The 27,428-nt window shown below is 43.6% G+C and overlaps 1 protein-coding gene across 3 annotated transcripts in view; it reads left to right on the forward strand.

The window, feature by feature from the left end:
• Positions 1–27,428, forward strand: part of CACNA2D4 (calcium voltage-gated channel auxiliary subunit alpha2delta 4) — a 558,520-nt gene that overhangs the window by 481,807 nt on the left and 49,285 nt on the right. For 2 of the 3 annotated variants that reach the window (XM_029599894.1, XM_029599895.1), the window contains 2 exons: positions 2,153–2,173; positions 5,552–5,669. In XM_029599894.1, coding sequence (XP_029455754.1) covers positions 2,153–2,173; positions 5,552–5,669 — 139 coding nt within the window. Of the gene's footprint in view, positions 1–2,152; positions 2,174–5,551; positions 5,670–27,169; positions 27,266–27,428 lie in introns of those variants that run through there. The other variant, XM_029599896.1, reaches the window with a different exon arrangement.

A 27,428-nucleotide genomic window follows, 5' to 3' on the forward strand; every position in this document is an offset into this window, starting at 1 on the left:
TGGAGGAGTTTCCCGCGCTTGGCCCTTTAAATGGCCGGGAGTTCCTCGCACGAGCTTAGGGACAGACCTGACGCCAAGCCTCGGTTGAGGAGCTGGGAGAGGCGAGGGCCTTGAAGGCCCGGGAGAAGCCGCAGGACGCCGTGGACGCCGGGAGCTAGCGGCGGCAGCAAGGCCAGCACTCATGGAGGGCCGAGCGAGGTGAGCAGGTCTGGCCCCTGTGCCAACATGGCCGGAGCGTGCAACAGGAAGTCTATAACCATGGCGAGTTTGTACATGAGGAAGACACCTTTCTGATTTTGAACTGTCTCGTTTTCTTTAATCTTCACTCCATTATTAATGAAAAAATAGCATGATGAAGAGAATAAAAAAGAGAGCTTCTGCAGCAGTAAGCACATTACACATCTGTAGAATCACAGAGAACTGGGGACCTTGGATCATAATCATCATTTTTAGTTTAGCAGTAAATTAATGTGTATAGGAAAAATGCCACAATAATGTGATAATAAACCTATAAATTTACTATTGATTTTTTTTTTTCATTGGGATGATTCTAATCCTTCCAAATGCCTTGGAAGAGAATTTCGAACTTAGCACACCTCAGTATCATCACTGAACCATCCATTGACTGAAGGGGGACTTGGCTTCAGCTGGTGCATGCAGATGTACTGGGCATTTGCATGAATCAGAAAAGGTGGCAGTGTAGCCGGCAGGCGCCCAGGGTTGGAAGCTGCCAGCTGTTGGGTTAATGATCTGCCGCATAAGACTTAGGCTACAGACTCACATTGTATCTGCTGGGAAAACCCGTGTGACGTCTGACTAATGCACTGCGAGCTTGAATCCAAGTGGAAAAGAGAAGATGTGATAAGCAAGGGAAGACTGGACATGGTGCGGAGTCAAATTCTGGCGCAATCCCATGCTGGCGAGCAGTATTCAGCTGTTTCAGCACAAAAGGCAGCGATGGCAATGCATGATGATATTATGTGGGATTTTCTTAGCTCTGAGACAAACTAAGACTGAACACTACATTCAGAAGGGCAATTGAGGCTGTAATCCCACCAAGGGGTTGCAGTAACATTAATGTGAGAGCAAAGCTCAAGTGGTCAGGTTTTTTGTCTTCCTGCTAGTGTTGTTGTGTGTTGCTGTATATGGATCTGATCCTATGCCCAGTAAATCATAAATGTCTCTCTCTTCCCCCCCCCCCCCTTTCACTCTCTCTGTCTTTTACATGACCCCCCCTAAGTGTGTCTTGTCCTAGCCTAGTCCTGGAAGGTCTTGCTCCCTTCCCTTGGAGCTGTCTTCGGTCTCTGGCGCTTTCTAGTCTCCAAGCCCGCCACTTGGCCCAGTTAGAACTCTGAAAATTGCCTCCAGTCTGCCATAAAATCTCATTCATTTCTCATTCTGTTGACATAACAGTCCATGACGCATCTTTTCATCAGAACAAAGGATGAGCAAGAAATAGAGGTCTCATTTCCCCAGAAAAATCTGCGTACCATATCCAATAAATAATTTGACATCCCAGTAATAGCAAAGAATGGATACTGTGTAATTACTGCATCGGAGAATATACCACACCTGGTCATGACAGAGACGACTGTTTTTGGGGTGGGGGCTTGGGGAATTCGGGGCACTGGTTTCCAAACCCCCTGTAGGCTGTGGTGTTAAACAAAACAACATGCCTCTGGGTTGGGTTACAGCCACTGAAACAAGATAGTGATGTTATGCCCATTCTCTTGTCCCCAAGTTAGCCAACTAAGTGCCTAACTGGCTAATATTGGGGGCCGATGAATATACAGTGGCTGCTACTCAGCCAGTTAAGTCTGACTTACCCGGATAAGTGCCATTTCAATATCAGCCTCTAAGAGATTAATTATTATATAATGGCTCTGTGGCATATGTTATGATTTATAATGTAGTACTTAATTGTTTTTATAGCCTAGATATTTGGATCATGTATTGTGTATGATCAAACTGATTGCATTTTTCTGACAGACTACTTAACTCCCCATTTCATTCTCTGCCTTCTCTCTGTGCCCTCTTGTTTCCCTTCCTCCTCGCCTTCATCCTCTTCATCGTGCGCCCCTGCCTTTTCATTTTGCCACCATGATGTTCAACGTTCATACAACACGCCATCCTCCTCATGTGACATGAATAGCCAAGTCCTTCTTCCATCACTGTAAGTAGATAAAGTAATAAACGAGAAAAATTCTTGAAGTTAAGGAGTGAGGAGAAACACGTGCAGACTTTGAAAGAGGAAGAAAGAATCCGTTATTCATTGGGTACAGCTTTGCCATTCAACCGTATGGAAGAGAGGGTTCATCTGCCAAGAAATTAAAGGGGCAATTTCCATCAGTCTGCCTAGGTGCAAGCAAAACCTGCAGACCCTGTACCTAATTTATAGAGGGAAGCTATGTATGTGTTAAAAGAACCAGCGGACTCTCTGCCCCTGTTTTTTCTGCTGGCAGATTTTTACTGACAAATAAAGTACGGCGATTTAAAAATCCAATCTACATGTATTGGTTTTCTAACCATGCACTAAACACCCACCAGGAAAGCCTCCCTCCATCCAGCAATACATGCTAGAGAACCCCATATGTATGTTTTAGCCAGGTTGAGTGAAGGTGCTTCTCAGACCTTCCCATGTGGACACACAGAGGTATATATTCAAAAACCATTTAAATGGATAACAAAGTTATCCATCTAAATGGTAACTTTTGGTATATTCAGCCTCTTATCCAGCTAGATAAAAAAAGAGGCACTCTGGGAGCATAACTGGGAGGAGCTACTTATTTGGCTAACTTAGCCAGGTAAGTAACAATATTCAAACTTAGTACCTGATTCACGTAAGGGTTTTTCCCATAGAAACAAAATGGGAGAAAAGCCTTAATGAATCTGTCCCTTATCCAGCTAAAGTATCTGGCTGACTTTAGACTTGCTCAATAGCAGGTCTAAAGTTAGCCAGATAAATTATCCGATTAACTTTAAACTTATTCGGGTATATTCATTGGCACATTCACAGTGCTGAATATCTTGACTAAGTTAGACAGATAAGTCTTATCCGGCTAATTAGCCAGCTATCTCTGAATATGGACCTCACAAAGTTTTATGTCCATGTTTAAGAGTGAAGGATTAATCTTCAAGAATGCCAGCTGGTAGATGACATTCTCGGAGGAGGATAGAATGCCTTCCCTTTACAAAACTTTGACAAATAGACCTGAAACTCTGCATTGCCTAGGAGAGCTCGTGGTGAATCAGCCTTAGCAGGCCCAGAATGCTTATATGAACGGCTCTGCCTGCGTACCAACAGGCAATGACAGTGTTAGAGCACGGGGCTGCTGTGTGGTAGCACGAGGCAGTCCCAGTTCCCTTCACCATCAAAGATGGTCCTGGTTTTATCTTCACTGTGTTTCCTCCTGTGATCAAACACGCTCAGACCCCCATAAGAACGGAAAGAGGGCAGGGACGGAAGATCACATCCACAGGACTATGACTGAAGTAGGCACAGCTTTCTCTACGCTGCACTAGGGCATTGCAGAATCTGAGATAACAGGCAAAAGTATGGGTTGTGCCATTTGAAATGGAATTACTGCCATTCATCTGTCTCTGCTGTTAATTTATTCCAAGGATAGAAACAAGAGGGCAGTGTCTGAACCTGTAGTATAAAGGTGTCCTATTGTTCCATGCAATGCATACAGTTCTTCTTTCCTTACCATCCAAAATCCCAAACTCTAGATCAGTATGGTTCTTATGTTTATTCGCTGACGTGCTTTCAAGCCAGCCAGATGGCTCAGTGGCAGTGCTGTGCACTGCTGTGCCAGAGACAATGATTCAGAGGCGGAGAGTCCTGGCTGTTGCACAGTGGTGATACCCAATGCTCAGACTCGAGGGGCACACTGATTTGCCTTTTCTCAGGTTTAAGTGAGAGGTGATGGGAGGGCAATGAATACAAAATAAGACAACACAAAGAACAACACAAAGAACTAAGAACAACACAAAGAACAAAAAAAAACTAAGAACAACACAAAGAACTAAGAACAACACAAAGAATTCTCTTAAGAATTATGCAATTCAACTTCAACTCCTTGGCAGTCCAAAACTCTGCCTACTTAGGCAATGTATATTATATCTCTTTGTTATTAACCCCATATATTTATTTCCAAGTTATTTATACCTGTTCTTTGTAAGACATTTTCTTGTCACTGTTATTGTTCAAAATGTAAACCGAATTGATCAGTAATTCTGTTACTGGAAAGTCGGTATAAAAAAGTTCTAAATAAATAAATAAATAAAAATAAAATATGTTAAATAAATAAGCAAATGAAAACTAGACATTGCAGGGTTGACCGGGTTGCTCTGCAGCTGCTCCCTGCTATAGCTTTGTCAGCTTGAAAAGGGTGCTTCTGGGGTGCAGAGGGGTGGGCTGAAGAGGGGAGATGATTATTAATGCATGAGGGATGTAACTTTTTTTTCTTTTGGCTTGGCAGTTCCCTCTTGCTCCTTTTGGTCTTCCAGCTGAATCAGAACTGGGACCTACTGAGCAGGGCTGGTGCAAGGGTATTAGGCGTCCTAGGCGAACCTTCTACCTTGCACCCGGCCCCCTCCCCCTGTCCAGGCTCCAGCTCCAGTCCCAGCCTCATTCACTCAGACAGGCCCCCCTCTTACACACATTTAGGTTCCTTGTCTCATTCACACACGCACTCTTACATCCCTCTCTCTCACTAACACCATTGCTCTCTCGGACACATTGATCCTTCTCACTCACACACACACACACACAAACAAAGGTGCTTGTCATGGCCTGCTAAGAAGACTCTTCTTCTCTTGGCCTCGAACAGGATGGGCACTGGTCACGGTCTGCCAAGGGTTTGCATTTCTCAGCCATGAGCAGGACAGGTGCTGCTCGTGGCCCACCGAGTCTCTGCCTCTCGTGGCAGTGAGTGGGTTGGGCTCCATTTGCGATCCCCCATGGCTGCTCTTTGCCACCCCCAATGGCTGGCGGCCTAGGCGATCACCTAGTTCGCCTATCGGGACCCGCCGGCCCTGCTACTGAGCCTAGGGCCCCCTAAGTCTTTATTTACAACTACGTGGGGGGGGTCGCATCCCTCACCACCATCACCATTTTCAATCCCCCACCTTCTTCCAAGTCCAACCCCTGCAACGACAGTCCTTCTGCCAGACTGCAACTGTAGCATGGAGAGACTGAGCAGCGTCTCGGGAAGCAGCTGCAGAGCAACCCATGCAACCCTGCAATGCCTAGTTTTCACTTACTTATTTAACATATTCATCCTTGTATTCATTGCCTTACCATCACCTTTCACATAAACCTGAGAAAAGGCAAATCAGTCAAAGTGCAACACATTTTCTTCTGTTTACTCAGTGTATTCCCTTGTTTCTCACTGTAATTCAAAAAGCATTATTGATTAGACAAGTCGCACCCTTTCCTTTCTCTTCCCCTTTGTTTACTGTTTTTCTCTCTCTTTCATACAGATTTGGTTCCTACCAGACTGTCCTTTTTTGATCTTTGTGTCTTAACAGTTTTCTCCTCCTCTCACAGCCCACAAGCACAAGAAGCATGACATGCTACAGCCGTGTGACACCGAGTACCCTGCCTTTGTCCACGAAGCCACAGTCAAAGAGGCCAATGGGCTTATTGAGTGCGGAGACTGCCAAAAGTAAGAGATGCTGCCTCTTCCTTTTACAATTGATTATCATTGGACATGGAACCCCTAAATATCAATTGGGTGGTTGCTGACATTCCCAGAATACAGGATATTCCCCTTGATAAATGCTGTGCCAAACATTACCACGTATAAAAGGCCACCTTTCTGGCAAGTCAGATCAGCAGCAGTGACAGCAGGCTGCCGACAGCATGGATAAGAACATAAGAACATGCCAGACTGGGTCAGACCCAAGGGTCCATCAAGCCCAGCATCCTGTTTCCAACAGTGGCCAATCCAGGCCATAAGAACCTGGCAAGTACCCAAAAACTAAGTCTATTCCATGCTACTGATGCCAGTAATAGCAGTGGCTATTTTCTAAGTCAACTTTATTAATGGCAGGTAATGGACTTCTCCTCCAAGAACTTATTCAAACCTTTTTTAAACCCAGCTACACTAACTGCACTAACCACATCCCCTGGCAACAAATTCCAGAGTTTAATGTGCATTGAGTGAAAAAGAGCTTTCTCCAATTAGCTTTAAATGTGCTACATAGTAACTTCATAGAGTTCCCCCTAGTCCTTCTATTATCCGAAAGAGTAAATAACCGATTCGCATTTACCCATTCTAGACCTCTCATGATTTTAAACACCTCTATCATATCCCACCTTCAGCCATCTCTTCTCCAAGCTGAACAGTCCTAACCTCTTTAGTCTTTCCTCATAGAAGAGCTGTTCCATCCCTTATCATTTTGGTCACCCTTCTCTGTACCTTCTTCATCACAATTATATCTTTTTTGAGATGCGGCGACCAGAATTGTACACAGTATTCAAGTTGCGGTTTCATAATGGAAAGATACAGAGGCATTATGACATTTTCGGTTTTATTCACCATTCCCTTTCTAATAATTCCCAACATTCTGTTTGCTTTTTTGACTGCCGCAGCAAACTGAGCCGATGATTTCAATGTATTATCCACTATGATGCCTAGATCTCTTTTCTGGGTGGTAGCTCCTAATATGGAACCTAACATTGTGTAACTATAGCATGGGTTATTTTTCCCTATGTACATCACCTTCCACTTATCCACATTAAATTTCATCTGCCATTTGGATGCCCAATTTTCCAGCCTCAGATGGTCTTCCTGTAATTTATCACAATCTGCTTGTGATTTAACTACTCTGAATAATTTTGTATCATCTGCAAATTTGGTTACCTTACTCGTTGTATTCCTTTCCAGATCATTTATAAATATATTGAAAAGCACAGGTCCCAATACAGATCCCTGAGGCACTCCACTGCCTACTCCCTTCCACTGAGAAAATTGTCCATTTAATCCTACTCTCTGTTTCCTGTCTTTTTAACCAATTTGTAATCCACCAAAGGACATCACCACCTATCCCATTTTTTAATTAAGATCTTTCACCTCACATATAGAAACACAGAAAGATAGAAATGACGGCAGAAAAAGACCAATTGGCCCATCCAGTCTGCCCAGCAACCTCCCACACTTATTTTCCCGTACGTATCTGTTTCACCAACCACCAATTTCAGGACCCTTGTTGGTAACACTGTAACATACCCTGGCTCGACAACACCCTTCGCTTCCGTATTCCCAATCGCCCAACCAGAATAGCATACCAAGGGACCCTACATACGCCAGCCCCCAAAACCATCCATCTTAACTCCATGAAAGAGCGAGCCCTTTCGATTGCAGGACCCAACCTTTGGAACACCATGCCCCCTGACCTTCGACTAGAGCCATGCACCCAAAAATTAAAAAAAAAAACCCCCCACTAAAAACCTGGCTTTTCAAACAGGCATTCCCAGAATAACGCTCCTCCCCTCCCCACCCTAGCCCTCCCTTCCCCACCATCTCATTATTGCTACCTTGAATGACTATCTTACCGTAGCAATGTACTGTATATTTATCCACTAGCCCTACCTAATTATACCTTCATATGCACTGTATGCAATAACAATGCTCTGTATATATTTCCACTAGCCTTCCCTAACTATTCTTCCATATGCACTGGATCCACCCCCTATCCCCTTCTAGCTGTATCCTCATATTCATTTCCCCTCCTTATATTATTTTGCCACCTTTATTATCAAGTCTATATACTCTCGGCCTCCTGCAAACTAGGTTGCCTCCCCCATGTTGTCTGCACCCTATTCTATGTACCCGGCTCTAGCTCATTATCCCCCGTTATTTTATACTCTCCAAGTTTTATGCACCCTGTTCTTTGTAACACGTTCTAGTTCTCTATAAACCGATATGATGTACCCCACGAATACCAGTCTAAAAAAGCATTTAAATAAATTTATTTTATTTATTTATTTATTTATTTATTTATTTGGCATACTTTTTTATATACCGACATCCATTTGCACATCGTATCGATTTACAATAAACTTAAAACTAATAGGCCAGGCCTTTACATGGAACGGTAACTATAGTTAAACAGAGAAAACAAGAAACAATTACCAAATGAGGAAAACTAGTTTACAAAAATTTACAAGAAATAATCAGAGAACAAAGTCACAAAGATTTCAGCTAAAAAGTTGTTCGGGAGGGTGGGGGGAAGCTAAGGGAGCTGCTTTAAAGGGTCGGGGTGGGTTTAGGGGTTGTTTTTGTGTGCCGTTTTTCCTGCCCTCCCTCAAAACGATAAGAGAACCCCACGAACAATTTTGTGGGGTTTTCCTATTGGTTTCGGGGAGCCCCCGATGTCTGATGACTTTGAAAATACCGTACGATATTTTCAATCGTACGATATTTTCAATCATCAGAAATACGATTCACATCCCTAATTCTTAATGTGTGGAATACATCTGGACTGTGCTTCTAGGATGTTTTGGGTTTTTTTTTTAACAATGTCCATGCCTCTTGCACACTTTTTACCTTTGTAGCTGCTCCTTTCAGTTTTTTTCTAACTATTTTTCTCATTTTATCAAAGTTTCCCTTTTGAAAGTTTAGCACTAGAGCCATGAATTTGCTTACTGTCCCCCTTCCAGTCATTAATTCAAATTTGATCATATCAAGATCACTATTGCCAAGCGGCCCCACCACCGTTACCTCTCTCACCAAATCCTGTGCTCCACTGAGAATTAGATCTAAAACTGCTCCCTTTCTCTTCAGTTCCTAAATCAGTTGCTCCATAAAACTGTTATTTATTCCATCCAGGAACTGTATCTCTCTAGTATGCCCCGATGTTACATTTACCCAGTCAATACTGGGGAACTCCTGTTCTCTGTGGCTGCTCCTCCTCCTCTCTCTATGCAGAGTCAGATCAGCAGCAGTGACAGCAGGCCAGCAGCATGGAGACACAGTAAGAACCCCCTCCTATGTGCAGCAACTTAGCAGTGGCACAGGCAACATGCTGCTACCCTGCCAATGAGTCAGTGAAGAGGAGTAGGTAGTGGGTATAATTGGCTGTAGCTTTATTTAATATTTCACTACAAAGTAATCTAATATATAAATATCCCTAAGCAAACCAATACAATTTTATATCCTACCAATTAACAGGCAAATTTTCAAAGGGCCGCGCGCATAAAAATCGGACTGGAAGGGAACTAGGGAAGGCCCAATTGCGTTGCCGCACGTAATTTACTAAATTTAACCCCCCCCGACCGCACATGTTATAAAATCGGCGCGTCCATTGGGAACTGCGCACACATGGTCGCGCGTGTGCTCCTTTTAACATCTGCCCCTCAGTACACATCCCATCACACTTACATGACAGTTACGCCCTTTTTATTAATTACCCCTCCTCCTCCCCCCCCCCTCCCCCTCCCCCCTGATTTCCAGCTCAATGATCTTTATGATCATCTTTGTTGTCATGGTCAACAAGTCCATCTGCTGGGGCTACTAGCCCGACCGGAATTCCGACTTGTGTCATCCTAAAGCCAAGTCTGCCCCAACCGGTACTGCACAATCTGCGGCAGGGCAAGGCCTGTGCCTTTCACTCCTACACCCACCTGTCAGTCCATGGGCTTGACTCTTCAGCAGTGTCCTGTGCGCGCGATTCAGTAAACCAAAATATTTAAATTAGGGCCCACGGTAAAAAGAGGCGCTAGGGACACTAGCGCATCTGTAGCACCTCTTTTTGGACAGGAGCGGCAGCTGTCAGCGGGTTTGACAGCCGACGCTCAATTTTGCCAGCACCGGTTCTCGAGCCCGCTGACAGCCATGGTTCGGAAACCAGACGCTGGCAAAATTGAGCGTCCGGTTTTCAACCCGCAAGCCGCGGGCTGATTTAAAATTTTTGGTTTTTTTGTTTTACTTTTTTTTTAACTTTTGGAACCTCCGACTTAATATCGCCATGATATTAAGTCGGAGGGTGCACAGAAAATCATTTTTTACTGCTTTTCTGTGCACTTCCCCGGCGCCGGCAGAAGTTAACGCCTACCTTTGGGTAGGCGCTAATTTCATAAAGTAAATTGTGCGGCTTGGCTGCACATTTTACTTACTGTATCGCGCGGAAATGACTAATAGGGCCATCAACATGCATTTGCATGTTGCGGGCACTATTAGTCTCGGGGGGGGTTGGGCGCGCATTTTCGACGCGCTATTACCCCTTACTGAATAAGGGGTAAAGCTAGCACGTCGAAAACGCGCGTCCAAATGCCGGTTAACAGTGCGCTCCACCGGAGCGCACTGTACTGTATCGGCCTGTTAGTCACCACTAGTGCAGCTAGGACAAGCCACTCCTGTTTTCAGAATGTCATCTTCGTATGAGGTCTGTTGCACAGTCCCTGGTGTCCTCTGCTCCACTTCCAGGGAGGCTGGTGACAAGGGGTGGCTGGCGCTGGCCTGGGCCCATAGCTTTGTGCTTAAGTAGGGTTTGCTTAGATTTCCCTCTGTTACCAGCTAGCTTCTCTGTTCCAAAACTGTGGCACTCTGACGTTTACCCCCCACAGCTGCCTGCAGTGGTGACTACTCCTTCAATGGTGCAGGCTTCCTTTCTTGAGCACTGGTCCTCTTCACTGCCATAGTGTTGCTGAGCCTGCACCTGGTACACTCCCTTCTTCCTGAAAACAGCGGTGGGAGAAGGAGAGAAAGCCACCCCTCATGCTGGAGCTGGCTCGGGAACCGTCTATCGGGAAAGCAGGCTGCCAAAAGGAAAGAAACTTCGTACTTAGCTGCCGAAAGAAAGGCCCCGAAAAAAATGGTTTGCTGAAGCCATCAACGGGTTGAAGGAGCGGCGAGGAAGAAGAGCTGTCTGCAAAGAAAAGGGAGCAGGCAAGTTGGCTGACCACTGGGGAAAAAAGCCCTAGGTTTCAGGCTAATTTTAAAACAAGCGCCTCTGCGCCCATACACACACACACGTGTTGGCGCGGAGCAGAGATACAGTGGAATTTTAAATCATGCGCACACTTGCATGTGTATGGTTTACAATACACCTACTGCATGTAAGTATGCTCCTAATTTTAAGAGGTTACTCAAGCAAACCTACTTTGCGCATCTTCCATAGGACTTTGCTGGCTTTAACGTGCCTATGTAAGTGGATTTTAAAACATGCGCACGTCTGGCTCATTCCCAGTTTTTCTAATTAGTCCACCAGTTTGCCCAGTCAATCTTCAGATCATCTAGAGATCTCTGGTTCTTCATCCTGCGCAGCCCCCCAGTTGACCAGGACCCCTCGCCCTGTCGTGTAAGCCCTAAAACATGAGCTCTGCAGGCTTTCTCCTCATCAGGAGCAGCAGTAAAGTTATGCAGCTAACAAGCTACTGTGCGCTGCGGCCTCCGGTTTTAAAATTCAGAGTTACGAGTGCAAGAATCGGCCCTGCCCTGTAACACCCATGCCGCGTCCCTTTTCTGCCCCCTTATTTTTTTTTTTTTTTGCTCGTGCATTGCGCATACAGGTGCGTAAATCTCGGCTTTTGAAATCCGTGTCGCTCAGGTGCTTCCCACGTACATATATGGGCGTTTTTGCACAAGAAATGCTTTTAAAATCGACCCCCTTTGGTAGGACAAAATTTAGCCAGAAGCCGGGGGGAAATATTTCAGTCTCGAGTTTTGTCTTGGAAACTCCAAATGTTGCCCGGACAACCCCTCTAAATATAGACCTCAAAGACTATTTATTTACTGTTTTTGTGTGGCACTCTGTCTAGGGAAATATGTGATGAAGAAACTGTAGGCTGGAGGAAAAGCAGGGGAGTCAGGCCCGTATGAATAAAAATGTGTTTAGACTAAAAGATAACCACCCAGCTGGTCTCCTGAACATCAGGTGGTAAAGTATTTGACAGAACAGTACTAGAAGAGATGAAGGTCTGACAGTGAGAGGACGTCTGTGTGGTGCAGGGAATACAGAGAACATTACAAGATTCAGAGCTAAAAGAATATGGTGGCTCCTACCAGCGAGCTCAGGTGGGAGCCCTGAAAAGATTTATAGGTGAAGAACATAGCAGAAAACCTAATCAAGGGTCTGATTTACTAAAGCTTTTATGTCTCTCTGTCTCTGTGTGGGGGGAAAGCTTTAGTCCAGGGGTGACCAACTCCACTCCTCGAGAGCCACAAACAGGCCAGGTTTTCAGGATATCCACAACGAATATGCATGAGAGAGATTAACAGGCGCTGCCTCCATTGTCTGCAAATCTAATCTCATGCATATTCCTTGTGGATATCCTGAAAACCTGGCCTGTTGAGGAGTGGACTTTGGCCACTCCTCCTTTAGTATGTTAAGGCTCCAGGCGCAATGACACAGGAACAACAAGCAAGACAATAAGATTTCTGGGCAGCAGGCCCGTTGAAGATACCAGAGAGGGCAAAGTACAGAGTCAGGAGGTCTGACAAAGAGACTGTAGCAATAATCAGGTCAGAAAGGAAAGAAAGTGTGCAGGAAAAGATGACTCATGTTGAGAGAGGAACCAATTTTGTAAATTTATCATGGGGCAGATAGCAAAGCAAGAAGAAAAGAGGATAAAGGGTGAATCTGAAAACAGAGAGCTAGGTCAGAGGCTTTACTTAACTTTCCATTGAGCTTTTTTCAGCTACAATTATTTTTGGAAGCAAGTGGTAACAATCTTGCCAAAGGCAAGGTTCTAATTCCTAAACGGGGTCACTTTGGATTCTCTGGAGATTTTTGTATGCACAAACAAACATGCTATGACTGTGAAGTGCCAGCAGAGGGCAGGAGAGGACCATAGCATCCTCTTTGATGCCACATTCCAGAGGGTTACCAGTTTAACATTCGCCTCACATTATGACAAAAATAATGTAATATCCTAGTTTTTAAGGCAAAATAGGATGTCAAATACACTGTTGCTTTGTAAGGTTTTATATCATGTTTTGGTAGTTTAAAAAAGGCTTTCAAAATGAAGTTAACCCAAAGCAGTAGGTAGCAGGAAGAGCGTCATCCAGGAAGAATTCAGAGCTTGTCATTTTAGGCGAGAGATGTGTCAGAGGGAAGGTGAGATGCTATTTACATTCTCCCTTACAAAACAAAATGCAGGCCTTTTTATTCTGTACGAAACAAATCAGGACAAAAAGAAAGGAAGGACCACCTGGTAGCTCAGTGGCAATGTCCCTGGCTTGATCCCTGAATCAGGTTATCTACTCCCCAGTTTGGCTGGTGAGAGAGTCGTCATGGCTCAGGGGTGACACCTAGTGGCCGGTTTCAGAACCCATGATTGCAGGGTGTGGCCCCCGGCTAAGGTCTGTCACTGCAAGACCAGATGAGATACATTGGGGGGGGGGGGGGGAGTTAAAATGGGGAAAATCCCTGGAAGTGGCTTATGGTGCCAGATCCAAGTCCTGGTTCCAGTTGGGCTGGAAATAGAAAAGAGCATGAAGAAACTTCTAGGTCAAGAAAGAAGACACAGAAATATTACCAAAAGATCCTCCAGAAAGTCTTCCTATGTGGTTATGCTTCAAGAGACAAAAGATTACGACATCTCACTCTGTCTTTTCCCAGATCTTTCTCCTGTAGAAGCTGCCAAATGTTGAGACTTACACTCGACAAGTGGGGCAGGCTCCAAGTCTAGGAAAATTGAGCCCTTGCTTAAGGCAGCAGGTTCTAGAGTGGCAACCTGGTTCTGTACTTCATCCACACAAGTTCACTGACACCTAAGCGAGCATTAGCATGGACATGTACCTATCTCTCTGTATTTGTTTCTACAGATATCTCTAAAATTCTTAATATTTTTTCCTTCAAAGTTGCCTTACTGCCTCAGCAATCCACAAACAGCAATTTTCAGTACTACAAAAAAAAAAGATTTTTCTTAAGAACATAAAAAATGATTATACTGGGTCAGACCAAGGGTCCATCAAGCCCAGCATCCTGTATCCAACAGTGGCCAAACCAGGCCACAAGAACCTGGCAAGTACCCAAACACTAAGAAGAACCCATGCTACTGATGCCTGTAGTAGCAGAGGCTATTCCCTAAGTCAACTTTATTAATAGCAGTTAATGGACTTCTTCTCCAAGAACTTATCCAAACCTTTTTTAAACCCAGCTACACTAACTGCACTAACCACATCCTCTGGCAACAAATTCCAGAGCTTAATTGTGCATTGAGTGAAAAAGAATATTCTCCAGTTTTAGATGTGCTACTTGCTAACTTCATGGAGTACCCCTAGTCCTTCTATTATCCAAAAGTGTAAATAACCAATTTACATCTACCCATTCTAGACCTCTCATGATTTTAAAGACCTCTATCATATCCCCCCTCAGCTGTCTCTTCTCCAGACTGAACAGCCCTAACCTCTTTAGCCTTTCCTCAAAGGGGAGCTGTTCCTTTCCCTTTATCATTTTGGTCGCCCTTCTCTGCACCTTCTCCAGTGCAACTATATCTTTTTTGAGATGTGGTGACCAGAACTGTACACAATACTCAAGGTGCTGTCTGACCATGGAGCGATACAGAGGCATTATCACATTTTCAGTTTTATTCACCATTCCCTTCCTAATAATTCCTAACATTCTGTTTGCTTTTTTGACTGCTGCATCACACTGAGCTGATGATTTCAATGTATTATCCACTATAATGCCTAGATCTTTTTCCTGGGTGGTAGCTCCTAATATGGAACCTAACATAGTGTAACTTCTGCACTTATTGACATTAAATTTCATCTGCTATTTGGATGCCCAATCTTCCAGTCTTGCAAGGTCCTCCTGCAATTTATCACAATCCATTTGTGATTTAACTACTCTGAATTATTCTGTACCATCTGCAAATCTGTTTACCTCACTTGTATTCCTTTCCAGATGATTTATAAATATTTTGAAAAGCACCGGTCCAAGTACAGATCCCTGAGGCACTCCACTGTTTACTCTTGTCCACTGAGAAAATTTACCATTTAATCCTACTCTCTGTTTCCTGTCTTTTATTCAGTTTGTAATCCACAAAAGGACATCACCTCCTATCCCATGACTTTTTAGTTTTCTTAGAAGCCTCTCATGAGAGACTTTGTCAAACGCCTTCTGAAAATCCAAATACAAGAAGGCCATAGTGAGCAGCTTTAAAGACTGTATATGCAGTAGCAAAATGTCCATTACTGATGGACTCAGGGTTTGTTACCACTGCCTTGGACCAAACCACAAGCAGGCTAGTTGTTACCTATGTGTTCAGACGTCCTCGTATTCCTACAAATTGAAGGCCTGGAAAATGGAGGTACTGCGAAGTGTTGCAGAGGCCAGTGTCTATCCTCTTCTGGAATTGCAGCCTTGCCTGACTCCCCAGTTATGGAATTGAGCAGGAGCTCCTCCAAAATATCTTCCCCTTTTGACAAAGTAAGCCGAATCTTGGGGTTGCTTAAATTTCTGGACAAGCTGGGCAAAGCACTCAGAGTTAATGTGCTTAAGAACAAGGATCCTCGTGCAAAGATCTTCAGCTTCCTTCAAATTTTGGCAACACCGGCAGAGTCCGTGGCCATTTCAATCATGTATTCTGCAAGAATTAATAACAAGAATGTGGGAGAATTGTATATCCTGTGTCCCAGTAGCAAGGAAACTAAGTCTCAAATGTAGAGTGCAAAAATCCCTGGGGTTTGGGATAGTGGAGCTATCTCACCAATCAGTTGTAGTAGAATCGATGCTTAAAAGAATGAAGAAAATAAGCATCTTCTCACATACTCCACAGGGACAAATTCCAGACTACTAGAAAATTTTGGTTAAAAGGTTATCCAGAGCTTCATGCTTAATGCATGTATTTCTGTTCACCAATTCTACATGGTTCAATGCTTACATGATTGCATACAAAAACTAAAGCCTTTCCTTCTGCTTGGTGAAGGTGCATACCCTCAGCCACTCTTAGAGGTTGAAGAGTGTGTATACCATCTTATTCAATCTATTTATAAAACATTAAATATTGTGGCATGCACTTCATCAGCCTCCATTGGAACATTCCACATGGTTTGGTTGAGAGCCAGTAGCTTGCGCAGTGATGTTCATGACAAGTTAGTGAATATTCCTCATCTAGGTAATCATCTCGTTGGAGAAAAACCTCAGAGAAATGGTAGATCAAATAAAGGAACAACATGTGACGGTACAGTCCCTCTCCATGGGATTGGAAAAACAGTCGTCTCTGAGGTGCACTTACTATGCTTTTAAAAGGCCATATTTCCAGAGATGCCCCTTCTGGCATTTCCAATGTTACCAGATTTCACCATTACTTCTGTAACAGCAACAACTTTCAGCTTGCGCTCGACAGTGTGAGCATCAACAATCAAAAGCAACACATCAGGTCCAACCCTAACCTGGACCAAGTTTATGACCAGCTTACAAACACAGCAACCATTCTCTCGTGGGAATCAAGTACTGCCTGCAGGAGTGGTGCAAGATCACTAGATTCTCAAGATTGTGGAGTCTGGATACTGCTTTCATTTTTCCCGGCTTCCCACACGTCCTCATTGCTTGGCCTTCAATCCGGATCCATCTCACTCAACATAATTCCATGGAGGTGGAGTCACTCCTATGTCAGTGGGCGTTAGAACCTGTTCCACCCCACCACCAGAGCCAGAGGTTGTACTCCTGCTACTTTCTTATCCCCAAGAAACCCAGGGGATTTATACCCATCCTTTATTTAAGAAGCCTGAACAAGCATATATTCCAAGAAAATTTCAAAATGAATTCTCTCCACATGATTTCCCTTATCGTGAATGTGTGCTCTGAATCTAAAAGCTGCTTATACTCATATATCCATCCATCTCTTCCATTGGAATTACCTGAACTTTTGGTAGACTCTTCCCACCAAACCCTTGGTGCCCCTTCAGTGGCACCAAGGGTTTTCACCAAATGGCTGATTGTAGTAGCAGCAAATCTGCAATAACAGGGCATTTGAGTCCTCTCTTTCTTAGATAATTGCCTTATAATGGCAATTTCCCAGGAAGATGTACTAACCTCCCTACAAAATTCAATTCAGCTCCTGCTGTCATTAGGTTTTCTGGTGAATTTCAAGAAATTCTCTAATTCCTTCCCAGAAAATCAGATTCATTGGTGCATGGATAAATTTTTGAAAGAGAGAACTGTATTTCCCTCGGATCAAGAGAATGCTCTCAGGTCCCTTGTGTACAGATAGTTGAACACAGATCATTCAACGGTCAAGGAACATGGCGACAGTTCACATAGTTTCACTACCGGCCTTCATATACAACTTCTACAGTGGGGCCTCCAGTCCCAGTGGGACCAACTAACTCAACCACTGACAACCACAGTGGAAATTTCACAAGAAATGAAGCAGGAACTACGCTGGTATCTAGAGATTTTCATCCTGCAAGAACGAGCACCACTCCGTCTACTCCCTCTCAAGGTAACATTGGTGACAGATGCCTCCACTAAGGGCTAGGGTACCCAAATGGTGTCCTTTTGAATTCAAGGAACATGATCATTCATAGAGAAACAATTTCCAATCAACCTCCTAAAACTGTGGGGGATTAGATGTTCTGTATCAACTTTCACTCATCTCCTCCAAAGGAAGAGTATTTTCATTCAAACCGACAACCATGTTCTGTGTGAACAAGCAAGGAGGAAAAGGCTCATGAACTCTTTGCCAAGAAGTGATAAAGAGATGGGAATGGGCATGCAAATATCAAGCAGTCCTTAAAGCAACTTACCTTCCAGGGATCTCTAATACGTTAGAAAATCACCTTAGCAGAGTTTTTCGTCCACATGAATGGTCTCTGTAACAACAGCCAACAGACTGTTCAGTCTATGGAGTCTACCAGCAATCAACCTCTTTGTATTGGAGGAAAAGAAAAGTGGAAAGATTGGGCTTCATTCTTCCCAGCAAACTCATATCCACTCAGGATGCATTTCTGTTTGACTGAAATGCAGATCTCTTGTACGCTTTTCCATCAATTCCTCTGATAGCCAGAACAGTACAAAAAGAACTCAAAGACCGGTCCCATATGATCTTCATAGCTCCAGTGTAGCCCAGACAAGTCTGGTTCACATACCTGGTACAGCTATCCAGCAGTCTTCTGATCCCTCTCGGGTCAGATCCATCCTTATTAACTCAAGAAGAGGAACATTTATAATCATCCGAACCTTCCCTCTCTCAACTTAACAGCTTGGATGTTGAGTGATTGATAATCAAGGAATTGTCCTTACTTAAGGAGGTTGTGGACATAATAGTATCTGTCAGGAAATCATAAACAAGGAGAACTTATGGATTTAAATGGAAACAGTTCTTCACATAGCATTAGCAAAGTTATTTAAATCCATTCACATGCAAACTCAAATAGTTACTAAACTATCTACTTTCTTCTTCAGTATGAGTTCATCTTAGTGCAATTGCAGCTTACCATACCCAAATTAAGGGTAAGCTGATATCCATTCATCCATTAGTATCCAAGTTCATGAAAGGCTTATTATGGCATACTAAACCTTCAATTGTAAAATCACCTGTTCCAGGGACACAAGTGATGAAAGCTGCCATTTGAACCACTGGAACTGGCTTCTCCCAAATTTTTAACATGGAAAGTAATATTCCTTGTAGCAGTCACATCGCCCAGAAGAGTCAGAGAGCTTCAGATTTTGCTCCATTATCCCTCATATATGCTATTCTTCCACAATAGGGTGGTGCTCCACACCCATCCAACGTTTCTACCAAAAATAGAATCAGCTTTCTATATTAATCAAGCCATCATGTTACCTATGTTCTTCCCAAGGCCACATGAACCTTAGCTTACTATAAAAGAAGAACTCAGTCTCATCATTGGGCCTCGTGATTATTTGTCTCTTCCGATCCTAACAAACTGGGCGTTAGCACTAGCCAAACATACATTGTATAACTGGCTAGCAGACTGTATAGTGTGCTATGTGCTAGCAGGCCTACAAAGGCTGCTAGCTATCAAGGCTTGTCAGGTTAGAACCATGGCTAACATCAGTGGCTCATCTATGAGCTGTACCTCTTGAAGACATCTGCACAGCTCCAATTTTGTCATCAGTACACACCTTTACATCCCATTACTGTCTGGACAATCTTTCAAAGGGTGATAGTAAATTCAGACAAGCAGTTTTGTGTAGCCTGTTCACCCAGTGGTCTATTTTCCATGATAGGGTCCAGGATGCTTATTCACTAAATGCTCTGCTGCAGTCCTCAGCTTAGGACTCAGCTTAGGCCCGAGTGCAGGAGATCGCTCCCGGACCCCCGCTGGACCACCAGGGGCTTTTGGCAAGTCTTGGAGGACCCTCCTGACCTCCACAAGACTTGCCAAAAGTCCAGCGGGGGTCCGGTAGCGACCTCCTGCACGCGGACTGTCTGCTGCCAGTATTCAAAATGGCGCCGATAGCCTTTGCCCTTACTATGTCACAGGGGCTACCGGTGCCATTGGTGAGCCCCTGTCACATGGTAGGAGCACAGGATGGTGCCGGCCATCCAGTGCTCCTACCATGTGACAGGGTCCGGCCAATGGCACGGATACCCTGTCACATGGTAAGGGCAAAGGGCCATCGGCGCCATTTTGATTAGTGGCAGCCGACGGCCCGGGAGCGGGAGATAACTCCAGGGACCCCCACTGGACCACCAGGTACCTGTAAAAAGGTTTTTGGGGGATCGGGAGGGTGGGGGAAGCTAAGGGATTAGTTTATAAGATAACTCATAAGATAACTCATAAGAACATGCCATACTGGGTCAGACCAAGGGTCCATCAAGCCCAGCATCCTGTTTCCAACAGTGGCCAATCCAGGCCATAAGAACCTGGCAAGTACCCAAAAACTAAGTCTATCCCATGTTACCGTTGCTAGTAATAGCAGTGGCTAATTTCTAAGTCAACTTAATTAATAGCAGGTAATGGACTTCTCCTCCAAGAACGTATCCAATCCTTTTTTAAACATAGCTATACTAACTGCACTAACCACATCCTCTGGCAAAAACTTCCAGAATTTAATTGTGCATTGAGTGAAAAAGAACTTTCTCCGATTAGTTTTAAATGTGCCACATTCTAACTTCATGGAGTGCCCCCTAGTCTATTATCCGAAAGCGTAAATAGGGTCGGGGTGGGTTTAGGGGTTATTTTTGTGTGCCGTTTTTCCCGCCCTTCCCCAAAATGATAAGAGAACCCCCACGATCAATATCGTGGGGTTTTCCTATCATTTTGGGCGAGCCCCCGATTTCTGACGATTTTGAAAATATCGTCCAATATTTTCAATCGTCTAAAGCCCAATTCACATCCCTAATTGTAAAGAACCCCTTAGGTCTCCACTAGGTGTTCCTAATGCAGGCTTTGGGGTAGGGAGTGAGGAGGGAGAATATCATTCCTAACGCCCACCTCCTCCAAGGTCCCTCCCATCTGCGTAACTGCAGGAGAGTGTTTAGAGTCGTGTGGCATTTTACGATGGCTTTTGATGAAGGAGGAGTGTTCACTGTTCATTTTGTTGGAGTTCCCCAGTCTCTTGGTCTAGGCTCCACAATGAATCAGATACCTGGGAGAATGGTTCCCTGCCCAGAACCCAACGGATCCGGAAGGGGTTGTCTCAGACTTTTGTGAGCCGTTGCTTTGAAGAGTTATTTTTGGATTGTGGAATATCTACGGTCCTGGCTCTGGGAGGATTTTTTTTTCCCCTGCTTGGAGGAGGTCAAACAAAAGAAGACCTGGAGGATGGGAACTATTAACACCTGGAGGGACAGCAGTGACTTACCACAAGAGGAGTATTTCTGGGAGGAGTTCTTTAGGAGATTTTTGTGTCCAGTTTTGGGTTGGGAGGCAGTTCTGCCCACCCATCCTGCCCGGGAGAAGGGAATGAAGATTTCATCTGTTTGCTGCTTGCTGGGACTTTCAAACTGAGAGATCCATCATCAACAACCCAGAGGAAATTGGGAGTGGAAAAGGAGTGCAGCTGGCAATTCTCATTGGAGTCTGTACCCAGAAGCAGAGAGGACGAAGTGGAGCGGACTCTGGGAGACCGCAGGCATTTTTTTCCCCCCATCCTGGGAAGGGAGGCCCAGCCCCCTTGCCCCCTGTTAAGAGTCTGTTTTCCAAACCGTACGAGAAGAGGTTATTTTAATGCCAGCCACCTGGAGGGGCACTCACCCAGAGAAACTGGACTGTGACTGGGTTAGAGATGGGACGTAACCTTCAGAACTGTATGGATGCCATATGGTACCCACTGAAGATTTGCTACAGTAAAGTTTGTCTTTTGGAATACCCCACCTGAGTGTCCAGCCTGGTTAGCTGCTCAGAGATCATGCAGCATCAAAGAGACTGTGAGTACCCCCAGAGAGAGAAAAAGAGGTACTCCCTCCTTACAGCCTTGGGCCCTGGAGCTCCAAACCCTACCCCACACCCCAGGGCTGAATAGACAGTATACAGGAGACTTAGCACCTGGAGTGAGTGTGACCTCTGCACATTTCAGCCAGAACCCTGAATTAGGGCTGCACTGTATATTCATTGTTCTTTTGAAATTTCGGAATGTTATTGTATGCTATTATGCTGTTCATGTTATCATTGTCCTTATAAGTGGCTCTGAGAGTCTTTAAGAGCAGCAGGATATAAATTTAAAATAGAAAGAACAGAAGGCTCAAATACAATCCTCCTGTACAGGACCTAGCAATAGGGCCAGCAGTTCATAAATGGCCTTTGCATGAATGATAGATTACCAAATTCTTGGCTTAGTCTGCTACCATCCTGTGAAATTTTGAGTATGAAAAAATTAAGTACATAAGTACCATTAGGGCAAAACACTAGTGGGGCCTTAACACGGCCTCAGGGTTCAAGACTGATCCTCAGACCAGATGAGGACCTGAAGCAAGTTTTAGTCGTTGCCTCATCTAAGAGGGACACTAGTGCCACTGGAGGATTGTTTACCTGATAGAGTGCCTTCCAACATATCCACAGCGTTTCCCTGATTTCATTCGTCTGCCTCCATCGGCAACACCAAGGACCCTGACCCTAACGTATAACCTCCCGATTGCCTCTCATCCAGCCCATCAAAGAAAGGCCTGTTTAAACAGGATAGATTTTATATGCTCCCAAAAAGACCTGAGACAAGGTTCTTGCCTCAGAGTAACAGGAAGGCGATTCCAGGTCATAGGGTCGGCAACTGCTAGCATTCCTCTCACTGGATTCTACTGAGCCAGTTAAACAAATGGGTGGAACATCACGAAGATTCTGGCCTGAGGACCTTAAAGAATGAGACAGCTTATAATTTCCTAATATGCTGCTTATTATGTATGATGGGCTATATCTGCTCAAAGCTTTGCGAATCACGATTAGAATTCTAAACCTAACCTGTAAATGAATGGGCAACCAATATAATGAAAACAAAATAAGGTGCAATATAATCTCTCACATCCACTCCCCTCCCCTCTGTCAATTCCCTTGCCACTACATTCCGAAGGATCCAGACTGTTCTCAAAGTCACAGCAGGTAATCCCAAATATACTGAATTGCTCCAGCTCTTGTTACCTGCAAGCTCCAAGATGTGGACCTCCCTCTGCCCGAGTAGAACTCCTGACTCCTGGGTAGGTTCCAGCCTGTGCCTGGCCTAACTCTGAGCACCAACGGCCAGGACTTGGCCTTGCTTGAGCCGCCTTAGTATCCTGGCAAGTAGATCTCTGCATGATAAGGTCAGACATCCCTATGCAATCCCAGATAGGTTTGTTTTTTTTGCCGCATAAGAAAAAAATGCTACATATGGAATATCTGAAGATACTTGCCCCTGGGTGTGTCTCAGGAATTTTGCAGAACTGAGGCTTTTCTGAGCCAATAGATTACCTTCAAAGGATACCCAATTACTTCTTAAACATAATATAAAGAACCTTGAAGGTATAAACTTATTTGATGACCTCTTTTTCGAAGAATCTTGGAGACAATTCTTGAGATGAGAGAAAACAGCTGCAGCAGCAACCGCTTTAAAGTCCAAGATTTATGCTTGAGCCTGCAGATAATACAATTAAAGGAGATTAAAAAAAAAAACACCACAAGCAAATGAAAGAGCCAAGCTTTGAGCATGAATATTTAGTACCAGTGGCACAGGCCCAGATAGGAGTAGAGGATTGCTACAGACGTGGAGAAAATTAAGTCTAATCGGAAGCATCTACAAAGGATTGTTGGCGAGTCCTTGCAAAGGAATCTCAGAAATGTTTCCAGAAGGAGTTGTCCAAGGTTTGAGAAAAGCATTCTCCCCCAGCTCCATGCATAGAAAAAAATGGGAAGAGAGTCCCTAAGGAGCATCGTCATTCACTGAAAAAGAAACTATGTTTCTTTATCATTTTCATTGGAAGGAACCGCTATTCAGCTTTCTACTCTAAGCAAAACAAATGTATGAAGCACTGCAAGGCTACAGTGCTTTGTTGCTGGAAAATATCAGTCTTCTTGGTTCTCAACTCTGCTGGGCATCATTACTGGGCTTCTGGACCTTTCTTCTTATTTATATCAGAGCCGTGATTTGGGGCGGGAGAGAGGAGCAAGCAACAAACGTGGAGTGAGACCAATCATGGATAAGAAGGTCTTTATTAAGCCCAGAATTGATTAAAATACTCTTGCCCAACTCTGGCCGAGTTTCACCTTAATTAAAGGCTGTGTCAGAGACTGCAAATACATAAAATAAGTGTAAAATATATTACATATGTTGAATCAATGGACCATCAATACAATTGTATAATTTAAACATCGCAATAAAAACACATCTCAGTGTAATCGAGTAATGTTTCATTAATAACGGTGACATATTCCAACAATCTGTTAACAATACCATATAATCTATATGGTATTGGTATTATATGGTATATGGTATATTATATGGTATATGGTATTATCTATATATAACATCATGGAGCAACCTTACAGATGAAATAGCCAACAAACTCTGTCCCACTTCCACACGTGTCATAAACACTGCCACTAAACACTCCAACCCTTGGTATACCCTCGAACTTAGAACATTAAAACATAAACTCAGACAAAAAGAGAGAATTTGGCGCAAGCACCCCACCCCGCAGCATGCTGCCAGTTACAAATCCGCCTTACATCACTATAGACTCTACCCTGAAACACAAAAGAGATTTCTACACCGCTAAGATCCATGATTACAAATACAACCCCAAAGCGCTTTTCTCTTATATTTCAGGTCTCATCAAACCCTCCTCGCCCAACATAATAGACGCAGAGGCAGACGCTAAGTGCGAAGAACTCGCTCACTATTTCCACAATAAAACAAAGAATCTCCTCTCTAGATTCCCTGACTCCTCTTCCTCTCCCCCACCCTAACCCTGTCCCCCCCACTCCTACCTTTGTCTCCCTCGACCTCACCTCATCCAAAGAAATAGAATCAATTCTAAAAAAACTAAAACCTGCTACCCACCCAAGCGACACTATCCCCCCCCAAATTACTCCTTGCCATCCCTAACTCTATATCCAGAGCAATAGCTGACATCATCAACTGTTCTCTATCCGCAGGCTCTGTCCCAGACACGCTTAAACTAGCTGTTGTCAAACCCCTCCTTAAAAAACCCTCCCTTGATCCACGAGAACCGGCAAACTTTCGCCCTATCTCAAACCTCCCTTTCATTGCCAAGATAATGGAAAGAGTGGTAAACTCGCAACTCATGGACTATCTGGAAAACCACAAAATTCTCCACACTTCACAATTCGGTTTCCGAAAATACTTCAACACAGAATCCCTCCTCCTCACCCTCTCTGACCACCTCCTTATAGGAATGGACCAGGGCCACAGCTACCTCCTCGCCCTCCTAGACATATCTGCTGCCTTTGATACCATATGCCACAACCACCTCCTTGCTCGCCTTGAAATCATTGGCATCTCTGGTCTTGCACTCTCATGGCTCAAATCCTACTTAACCAACAGAAAATTCTCAGTCAAAATTGATAACGCAATATCCTCCCCTCGCCCTCTCCTGCAAGGAGTCCCACAGGGTTCTTCCCTCTCCTCCACCCTTTTCAACGTATACCTCACCCCCCTTTGCCATCTACTCTCAGACCTCAAACTTAAATTCTTTCTTTACGCTGATGATGTACAAATCATCATCCCCATCCAATCCTCCATCTCCGATGCCCTAAAGCATTGGGAAACCTGCCTTACAGCCATAAATTCTTTGCTTACCACACTCCACTTGGCCCTGAATACTAACAAAACTGAGCTCCTACTCATTTCCTCAAACTATCATCATAAATCCCTTCCCATCTCAGACCTTGCCTGCAAGTTCAATACAGAACTACCTTTCGTAAGAGATCTGGGAGTCCAGCTTGACCAACAGCTAAATATGAAAAAACAAGTGACCTCGATTCTCAAGGATGGCTTCTTTAAACTTAATATCCTAAAAAAACTCAAGCCCCTTCTACATGCTCAAGACTTCCGTACTGTGATTCAATCCTCCCTTCTCTCCAAACTCGATTATTGTAATTCACTCCTCCTAGGTCTCCCCTACGCAACTATAAAACCTTTGCAAGTGTTGCAAAACGTGACTGCCAGAATCATCTGCAACGCACGTAAAACAGACCACATCACCCCTATACTCAAGGATCTCCACTGGCTCCCCATCCCTACCAGAATAATCTATAAAACACTAAGTATTATACACAACTCCATACATTCTCACAACTCCCTCTGGCTAGATATACCTTTCAGCCCTGTGCAAAATAATCGACCCACAAGAACTACCCACAAAGGAACTCTGCAGGTGCCCTCTTTAAAAACAGCGCATCTCTCCACGACCAGAAACCGTGCCCTAACCATTGTAGGCCCCTCCTGTTGGAATTCCCTGCCTACAGTGCTCCGCCTAGAGACATGCCCAATTAAATTCAAGAAGAAGCTTAAAACATGGCTGTTTCAACAAGCCTATCCTGATTAGACCTCTACCCCCTCAGCCCCTCTTCTCTTGCCCTTACTCCCCCTGCTGAAAGTTCCATTCCCTATCCCCTATTTATTTCGTGCTAAATCCTATCTCGTCCCCCTAGACGATGCATTGTTAGTTTGATTTTGTCATCACTTGCAATTATACCTTGTATGGTTACTTTTCTCTTGCAGTTATGTTTGACTTTACTCATTGTTAATTTTGCAGTTGTTTGACCTTTTTTGCTCTGTTACCTCGCAATTTTGTTTACTTATGCAGTATTACCTATTCTTCTAGTACTTTACTAAGTTGTCCCTTCCCCCTCTCCCTGTTACAATGTACTTTCACTCTACTGTTAAAATGTGAACTGACATAATGTTTCATACTAATGCCGGTATAGAAATAGTTATAAATAAATAAATAAATAAATAATCTGAGAGAAACAAGAAGATAATGGAAGATAAAGAATAAAGCGGAGAAGTGAGGATAAAAAGAGAAAAAAAAACAACAAAATGGTGTATGATTAAATAAATTACCTTATGGAAGATTGATCTGAAAAATGGTTCAAGTTTCCATACAAAACTGTGTCAAGTATCTAAAATACATTTTTAAATACAAAAGTAAAGGAAGAAATCTTTGTCCATTATCCAAAACAAGTGTTACTACGTCATTTAACCTTCATATAAAATTAGGTAATTGTTCAACATGAATGATATAAATAGAGAGTCAAATATGATGTAGGACTAAAAAAGAGCAAAATGATCAAAAGGAACTGCCAATTAATTGTATAACAAAAAGGGGAGAATAGGCATAAGGGCAAATAACTGTGAAAGAAATCACTAATGCTAATTTAACTAGATGTCTGCATTATTATTTAAATTTATAAATAACTTTACCTTCACCAGTCACCTCGCAGCTTCCTTTACCTTTATATGTAAAAAATGTTTTTAGATACTTGGCACAGTTTTGTTTGGAAACTTGAACCATTTTTCAGATCAATCTTCCATAAGGTAATTTATTTAATCATACACCATTTTTGGGGGTTTTTTTCTCTTTTTATCCTCACTTCTCCGCTTTATTCTTTGTCTTCCGTTATCTTCTTGTTTCTCTCAGATTATATGGTATTGTTATCAGATTGTTGGAATATGTCACCGTTATTAATGAAACATTACTCGATTACACTGAGATATGTTTTTATTTCGATGTTTAAATTATACAATTGTATTGATGGTCCATTGATTCAACATATGTAATATATTTTACACTTATTTTATGTATTTGCAGCCCCTGACGCAGCCTTTAATTAAGGCGAAACTCGGCCAGAGTTGGGCAAGAGTATTTTAATCAATTTTGGGCTTAATAAAGACCTTCTTTATCCATGTTTGGTCTCACTGCACTTTTGTTGCTTTCTGCATTACGAGACCGCCCTCCGCTTTTTTTATTTTGGGAGAGAGGAGCAGCCACCCAGGGCATAAAGCCCTTTGGGGATGGAAAAATTACACAAATGCAAGTATGAGCCAGTGGCAGATGAAAAAAAAAAAAA

This window comes from Rhinatrema bivittatum, chromosome 4 (genome assembly GCF_901001135.1).
Source record: "Rhinatrema bivittatum chromosome 4, aRhiBiv1.1, whole genome shotgun sequence".
Lineage (NCBI taxonomy): Eukaryota > Metazoa > Chordata > Amphibia > Gymnophiona > Rhinatrematidae > Rhinatrema > Rhinatrema bivittatum.